Source organism: Urocampus carinirostris, chromosome 1 (genome assembly GCF_059441175.1).
Source record: "Urocampus carinirostris isolate Australia breed hairy pipefish chromosome 1, RoL_Ucar_1.0, whole genome shotgun sequence".
Lineage (NCBI taxonomy): Eukaryota > Metazoa > Chordata > Actinopteri > Syngnathiformes > Syngnathidae > Urocampus > Urocampus carinirostris.
The window spans coordinates 56,536,185-56,544,914 of NC_142349.1; the positions used below are offsets into that span (position 1 = coordinate 56,536,185).

Consider the following 8,730-nt stretch of genomic DNA (forward strand, 5'->3'; position numbering starts at 1 on the left):
ACATCTGCCAATTTTCACTATGGTTCGAATATTAACTATAGATTGAGTCAAAACGAAGTAAACTTGGTATTTTGTAATGAAAACTATTTGCTCCAGTTAGATGAGTGGGTCTGAGTGTGTGCAAAAGCCTTACTTTAGTTTTTAAATGATCACCAATGGTGGAGCTGGGAACAGATCTTGTACTCCAGCCTTGTCCAAAGTCCAGCCCGGGGCCAGTTACGGCTCGTGATTACATTTTTACTGGCCTGCGGCGTCTGTCATAACATTAATAATATCTGGCCCACCAGTTATGTTGACCGTAGTATAAAATAAATTTGAACAGCAACAACAAAAAAATGTCCATTTCGTAAATGATGGCAGTAGCTTTTGGCCTTCTTGCCCTTGGCTTTCTGTGAGACTTTTGGCCTAACCCATTTCCAACATGACGACTGTGAATGAAAAAAAAAAAGGAAAGCTGATTGTGAGGGCCACTGCTTTCAGGACAGGTGGACATTGGAGTTTTTTTTCCCATCAAAATCTGAAACAACTCTGCCTGACTAATTTGCAAAGAGAGTGTAGCTTTTTTTAATATCAAGAGGCACTGCCAGACAAAGTACAAAAAGCTAAATGCACACTGCGAAAAGGTAAAGCAACTAGAAGATGTTTTAACGGCAGAGCACCACTTTTCCGAGAGACCCTGCGAGTCAAATGAAAATGCTGCGGGGTCGCGAGACTGATCGCCAAATACTGAAAACCTATTATGGCAGGGTGAATTTACTAAAGACTGTTCAAAGAATGCCAAGCTGAATGGTCAGCCCCCACATATTTAAGCTTCTGGCCTGCTTACTCAAATGTTTGGACACCCCTGCTCTACTCGAAAACATGTTTAATGTGGTTTGATTGGGTTCCTTTTGGTCGAAATATTACTGTTACTTTTTAAAAATCATATTTTTACTTATTTTTGTTTGTTGTGCTGGATTCAATAGACTAACGAGCTCTCCGGGGCGTAGTTTGCCTGTGTCTGATTTAGGGCCATTTTTATTGAAAGTATTCAAGCTACTATGGACTACACAAAAATTAAGTTTACATTGCCCGCGTAGGAACGTAACAAAATTGTTAATGGATGAAATGAAATGAAATGATCTGCATTTATATAGCGCTTTTCAAGTCAATGACTTCCCAAAGCGCTTTGCAATGTGCTCCACATTTCCCAATAGCGGCCTTGCAGCCATGTAGGGCGCTAACCTGCTTATTGGGGGTATTAGGGGTTCAGTGTCTTACCCAAGGACACTTCGACATGTAACACGGACGAGCCGGGATTCGAACTGGGATCCCTTGATCCCATGACGAGCGCTCTACCTCCTGAGCTACTGCCTTGTCATTTGTAAACGGAAAAATAAGGCTGCTCAAATTGTGACTGCTCAGGTCCTAAAGCCAGACTATCAATACGAAGGTGTCCTTTTGCAAAGGAATCAGATCTACGCAAAAACAATTCAGTTTACATCACATACTTGGGAAAATAACAGGTTCGTAAATGGAGGAGTTCCTGTGACCTGTGAAAAAAATTGTGAATTGTTTTTCTCCTCAAGATGGTGCTCTTGAAAAATAAAGGCTAGTCCAAAACACTTCCAGTGCATGTTTAGACAAAGGAGCAGGAATGTCAAACTGAGCTTGGTTCTAGGGCTGGGTCCAGACTTTCTGTTCTCAGGCGGGCTGATACAGTAAAAGAATGGCAACTCCAAACACTATACATTTATCCACAGAGAATGGTGAAACAATATTATAATGTTTGGCATTGAATGTGACTACAGTTTTACACCTAAACCAACTCACCACGCTATTTAAACTCAACACTGGCCTCTATCTGCGGGAGAGAGCAATTTCTTTGGATTTGTTTTAAAAAATCCTTTGAAAAAAATCCTCTATAGACTCGCTTCTTTTTCTACATCCTCAGATGTTTATGGCGTGCCGGGTTAAATCATCCAATGGGTCTTATTCGGCCTGCGGGCCCTATGTTTGAAATGGCTGATCTAGAGGAACATGAAATGAAATGGAATCATGGAATCATGCATCCATCCATTATCCTCAGTAGGGTCACGGGGATGATGCAGGGAAACCGGAGTACCTTGAGTAAACCCACGCAAGCACGGGGAGAACATGCAAACTCCACACAGGAAGGCTGGTAGCTGGATTTGATCCCATGACCTCAGAACTGTGGATGCGCTAACGAGTGGAATCATTTTATATCAATCGTGTGCTTTATTAAACCAATTCTCCATCTCTATTTACATTTTAATCCCTAAATCTATTGATTGTTAGAAATGGTAAACAGTTCTATTCATACCAAATTTGTACACTTAATTTATTAATGGCCGCTCTTTTGTTGTTCTCTCGATTTATTATGAAATATCAATTGAAATATTTGGCTGCTGTTCTTATTTTTCTTTTGTTCTATCCTACAGTACACACAAAAAGTTCCAGTGAAGTCGGATCAACAAGGCCAGAGAACCCGGCCCGGCCCCCCTCGGTACGAGTGGTCGGGGGTTCCCCGTCGAACATCCATCAAGGACCCCTCACTATGCTCATCGCCGCACTCTTCTCCTGGTGGATCCTGTTTTGACGTCGCGCCGTGAAACTTCGTACGACTTTAAACCCCGCCCCCAAAACCCACGTCGGCTTTCCGACGAGACCGTCTGGAATCCGAGACCGTCTCGTCGTGGATCTCGGAAAAACTGGACCCCGCCCGCCGCCTGATCTGGAGCTGCTAGCACTCTCTTAAGGATCACTAAAAAAAAACGCACGGTTTCTCTGCCGCCGCAGAAGAAAAACATATTTCCTGTGTGAGGATTACAGAAAGCATGCCAGATTGATAAATGGTTTCCAGCAGATTTGACTTTGGCTGGGATTAGAACGCGCACAGCCAGGTGAACGCCCTGGCGCACACGCAAATCGCCGTTTATACTTGTGTAAGGGAGCTTTCGAGTTTGAGAGTCAGAGTGAAGCTCTTAGCGACCCGTGGAGCTTTGATCGGCTGCTCAGGGCGGAGTTTTCCATGCAAAACTTAAGCAGTGTCGAAAGATTTCGGGAATGTTTAGCGTGCATCGTCTTTTTGGTTTGTTGGCTTGTGGAAATGAACATTATTGCATGTAGGCAGAAAAAAACCTGAACAAAAAATGTAAGAAATGGCAAAAAATGTTCCCCCATTAGAGCGCCTCGTTGTTGGCCGTGAGTGTGCGGATCCTACGCAGCAAATTTGCCACTGTTAGATTACCACTAAAAAGTTGTTTAGATGTCTTTTGTTGTTGTTGTTTTTTTACACTCTTCCGGCTTTTCTCCAACATCATGTGTGAGAAATCAAAATTGTTGAACAATGACTATTGCTGGTATAATTTACCACTCTCAGTGTTAAAATGTTATTACAATATGACACTCCTTAGTGTGGCCATTTAATAACACATTTGACACTGAACTGGTGTTCCTCCAACACATTACAGTGTGAGAGATCCCAAATTTTTGAACAATGACTATTTCTGGGATGATTTTACACTGTGTCTGAAATTTAAAAGACTCATGAGTGTGACCACATATTACCTTTTTTTACACTGAACTCATGTTTTTCATCACCATATGGTGTGTGAAATCAACATTGGTAAAAAATTGCAATTCCAGACATAATTCTACACTCTCAGTGTTAAATAATTGTGACACTCATAGGCGTGGCCACTTATTAACATTTTTTACACAAAATTGTTTTCACCGACACTTAATGCGTGAAATCTAAATTCCTGATATCATTTTTTCACTCTCAGTGTACAAGAATTGTATCATAGCATATGCCCAGTTAAAACATTTTTACACTGAACAGGTGTTTCTCCAACACTTGTGAACAATTACTGTTGCTGATATACTTTTACACTCTCAGTGTTAAAAAATAGCAACACTCATGAGTGTCTTTATTACAACGATTGTTTTAACTGAACTGGTGTTTCTACAACACTTATTGGTGTGCAAAATTTTACTTGGTGAACAATTGGACTGTTGCTGATATAATTTTAGACCCGGAGTGTTGAAAATCTAAAACTGGAGATTATTCTGTGTATAGAAAGAAGAGGGATAGCGGAGTGAGGGGTGCGAGTGAAGGGCAGAGTGCAAAAATGGGAGTTAAGATGTGGTTGAGTTAGAGTGCCTTGTTGTCACAGGCCGCCTGGTAGAAAAAAATATGTATTTATAAGAAAGATGCTGGATGTATACTCCTGATTGACAGTTAAAAGGGGCGGCTTTTTTGTTTTTGTTTTATTTTTTTCAGCACTTTATTGGACACACCCGCAATGGGAACATGCAGAAATTAATCCAATAGGAAACGAACAATAGCAAGTGTTCCGATTACGTAAAGCCATGTAAACACACAGTAATCCAATTAAAGTGAGACTGTGACATTTTCGATTGCATTGGTTGGGTTAGTTCTTTCAGTTTCTATTTGCTCGTTAATGTATACACATTCTAGTAATCAGATTATTTGTGCTCACGCAGAGTTTTCTCTCATCCGGGATATTTTTATACCGCAAAGCACTGTGGAACTTGTAGTACAGAGACAACCATACATGAAAACTGCGGATTACTCACTAAATAGCCTTATTTGTATAAATTCCTTTCTCTGGCATAGTTTTACTTTATTTTCGGAACCCACATACAATTATACAGTTCTATCCATCTGTATATAGTGTACCTTATTCTTGCAAATAAGTCTACATCTAAAGCCCCCCCCTCCTCAAAACTGCTCTAAAATATCCACATACGCTAAGAAATACTTACCCAAAGTATTAATGTACCTACTGTAATGTACAAAAATAATTATTTCAATGATAATAAAGATTAATATACAGTATACCTCCCTATAATGTGGTTTACTTTCCACAGTTTTACTAATTCACAGATTTTTATCGTGCATTTTGTTCTGCATTCTGATTGGATAAACAGTCTCCCAGCTTATTATTTGAAAATAAAAAACATACTTTTATTTCTTAAACACATGCATGATCCTGTGAAAAGAGTTTGTTCTTTAGTTTTGATGTATCATGGAGTATTTAATTTTATAATAATTGTAAAAATAAAATAAAGCTTTTTACTTCACCCATTTTGCGGGTGCTTTTTGGAACGTATGCCCCTTGAAAAAGTATTACTGTACCGGGAATAAAAATCAAAGAGAACAAGTTTTTACCTTTAAGCAGCGCTTCGATGGCAGATTCTCGTGCACAGTTTTCATATTTTGAAATTATTTTATCATTAACTTGATTGTTGTTGGCACTGTTTTCCATTCTTCCTTCCCCTTATCATTAACTTTCTTGGAAACCATTATTATTAGCAAAAAAGGCAATAAAACACACTAAATCACAATGAGATGTTGTCCCTCTCAAACACAATTGGAATGGGGTTGATTGAGTTAACAGGAAGAGGAGATCAGGCAGGGTAAATATCAGCATCTATTTTTAAGGAGTATAAATGACCCTTAGTTTAATTTTCTTATTAGCATTATTTTGCCATGGCACAGACCCGCAACCTTCTGTAGAAAGGTCCCAAAAGTATGTAGCGACTCAACTGTTGAAAAATACTGACCTAGAGGGAAGTGATATGATTATCCGCCATCTTGCTTCCACGGGTACCCTGAAAAAAAACAAAAGCTTGCGTAAGGGTTGGCAAAAAGTAAAAGAAAATGGTTAGGTTTGTCCCTTTAAGTCTCAATATATTTAATTTATTTGTGCTTTTTAGCACTCATTATAGCTTGCACTACACAGAACAGCATTACTTAGTGGTCAAAGATTACACACTGTCACACTTGATCATTGTTCATATTTCGCGAGCATTTCCTTTTCTGATTAGATATCACAAATTTTCTAGGCACCCATTATTATGGCAAAAAGGCAACAAAACATAGGAAATCACAATAGAATGACATGTGGTCCCACCCAAAAAAAAGTTAGATGGCTGTTCTTGACTTACGCCATTTGTGTTTATTTTGTTTTATACGCATAAAAGCTGACACTCTGATTTCACTATTGTATTTCATGGTCCTTAAATTCAGCTAAAATGCGAGTACCGTATTTATTCTAGTATAGCACGCTTATGTGAATAACGCGCACCCCTAATTTCATTTTTCGTCTTTTTCCCGGCTAGAATTAAGCATTCTGAGTGACAAACATTTAGAGGGATTGTGAACCCTGCCTTTGTGCAATGGTATGCCCCATTGGCAATGTTGTGTTTACACGTCATGCTTTGCAATTGTGGTCAGCGATATCTTTGACTGATAAATCATTACGCAGATACCGTAATATAGTACAGTAATACATTGAAGCTTGTCACCCCAGGCCCCAACTCAAAGTTTTTTTTTTTTACATAAAACATTTTACTTGTTACACTCGAATAAATAGGTTGCATACGGTAATTTTTTGCTTCTGGCAAGCCACAAACGAAGACCACTTGTAACCATACAAGACACAGGGATGGAGCTTAATTTAGGAGGATTTTGTTGAATTTGTTGAGTGACATGAATTCAAACCATCCTTTAATGTCAAAACATAAGAGGGGATTCGACGTCTATTAGCGTCATTTCGTCACCCCTTGTAATCGGATACTAATATTATGTGTTATCTTTAAGTCTCTAGGCATGTAAACAATTGATAAAAATTGCCCTAGAAGTCCTTTATCCCCATCTCCATTTGGATTATTGCCTACATGTAAACATACCCAGCGTTATTTTACATCAAAATTCAATACTCCCCCACATTTCTTGATTGCATTTATTGTATTTACGCACGATAAGGCGCACCGGATTATATGGTGCACCCCAAAGAATACAGTATTTTGGTAATTATTTTCCACACATAAGGCACTCTGGACTATAATGCGCTACAGCAGGAAAGTCAACAAAACAGTCAGATAGGTCAATTTCTATTAACCCCTAATGTTACGACAGCCCATCGTCAGACGTCAGATTAGAGAAGCAAATCTGTGTCTCAAACACGTATAGACACGGTGTCACCAGCTACTAAAATACATCATGCCACATATCATTGAAAAGTTTAAACCTTTAGAATTTAAGATATTTAAAAATATACTCATTACAGAAACATCACGATCAGTCTGAAACAAGATAACCGAAAAATATAAAACCGGGGCTGCTCACCAAAGACGTTGCCTAGCAGCCATTACATTCCTTGCTAATATGCAACCACGGTCCCCTAACATCCGTGAGGGTAGAGAATCCGACCGTGTAAAATATTTACATTTAGTAAATTATATTTACTCCAAAACACGGGATCATGCCGACAAATAAAAAAGTAAAAAATCTGCCAAAATGCATCTCTGCATCAATGGATATTGCTTGTTGCTAGCTGTCTGATTAGCCACATGAAATTATTTTCTCTAGGCTGTAAAAAAACCTAACTTACTCATTTACATATTATCAGGCCATTTGCAGGCTTCGTTTTACCCCGCTTTAGCCTATACAACCCTGTAAATACTAAAAAGGACCCGTCTCTTTTACCTCCGAATAACTTTTGCCAATAGTGACCGAATCAAATGATTGACTCATTGGTTCGGAAATGAAACGCCGGTATATATATATATATATATATATATATATATATATATATATATATATATATATATATATATATATATATATATATATATATATATATATATATATATATATATATATATATATCCCAGCATGCACCACACTCTACTTCTTGTACAGGGGAAAATCGAGTCCGTGGCTGCTTACCGTAGTTGCAAAACCTCGAGTAATACATATATAAGGCGCACCTTACTATAAGGCGCATGGTCAGCTTTTGAAAGAATGATGGCTTTTAGATGTGCATTATAGTGCGGAAAATACGCTACTTCCTATTGCCAATATCCCCAAAAATGTTTCTTTTATAATATTCCGATTATGTTTTTTTCCTCTATACTTTAAATCTGAATTACAAATCGCCGGTCGCCCTCCAAAAACTCTTCAGACGTTGCCAGATTGAGCACACTGGAGCCCATTGTGCTGGACCTTCTTAATGACTTCATTGTGCGTTCACTTCTAACGCGAGAAATGTTTTCCTTTCAAGCGGTCAAGATAACAAACGCACCCCGGCGCCTCCCCCGCAATACCGAACGTTCCTCTCAAATCCGATAGATTACAAGTAAATCCTTATTTGTCTCGCGGAAGGAGCCCGGCAATCTCGTCGGAGGGCCAAGCACGTGTGTTGTGTTTAGGAACATCATGGCACTGCCGTTACATTGTGCCCGAAAAATTAACCTATATGATTCATTTCCCGATGATAACGAGAAAACAAACAAGATTGTATGTCGTCTCTGTGTAAAATCTACAAAATGATACATAAAAACTAGATTAGGGGTCACCTTCATAGTACTCATGGGTACTAGTGAGCCCCAAAGAGCACATGTGTACCTCCTGGGCCATTTCAGAGACTAGCTTAACATTAAAAAAAAAAAAAATGCAAATACAGTGATATCTCGATACTCCACCATAATCGGTTTAAGCTCGGTGTTCAAAAATGGAATTGTTCAGGCACTGAAACATTATTTCCCATATGAAGTAATGGTATTGATAATAATTGGTTCCGACGCATTTTAAAGTATCAAAATTTATTCCATAGACATAAACAGAAAAAATAAAATCTGTACCTAGATAACCATAAACACCCAAAATTAAAAAAAAAAAAACATAAAAATATCTAC

General features: G+C 38.5%; 1 protein-coding gene across 2 annotated transcripts in view; it reads left to right on the forward strand.

The window, feature by feature from the left end:
* gpc5c (glypican 5c) overlaps window positions 1–7,521 on the forward strand; it is a 216,971-nt gene extending 209,450 nt beyond the window's left edge. For both annotated transcript variants that reach the window (XM_088346410.1, XM_088346415.1), the window contains one exon: window positions 2,442–7,521. In XM_088346410.1, the coding sequence (XP_088202536.1) occupies window positions 2,442–2,599 (158 nt within the window). In that variant the 3' untranslated portion in view covers window positions 2,600–7,521. The remainder of the gene's footprint in view (window positions 1–2,441) is intronic.
* The last annotated feature ends 1,209 nt before the right edge of the window (window positions 7,522–8,730 follow it).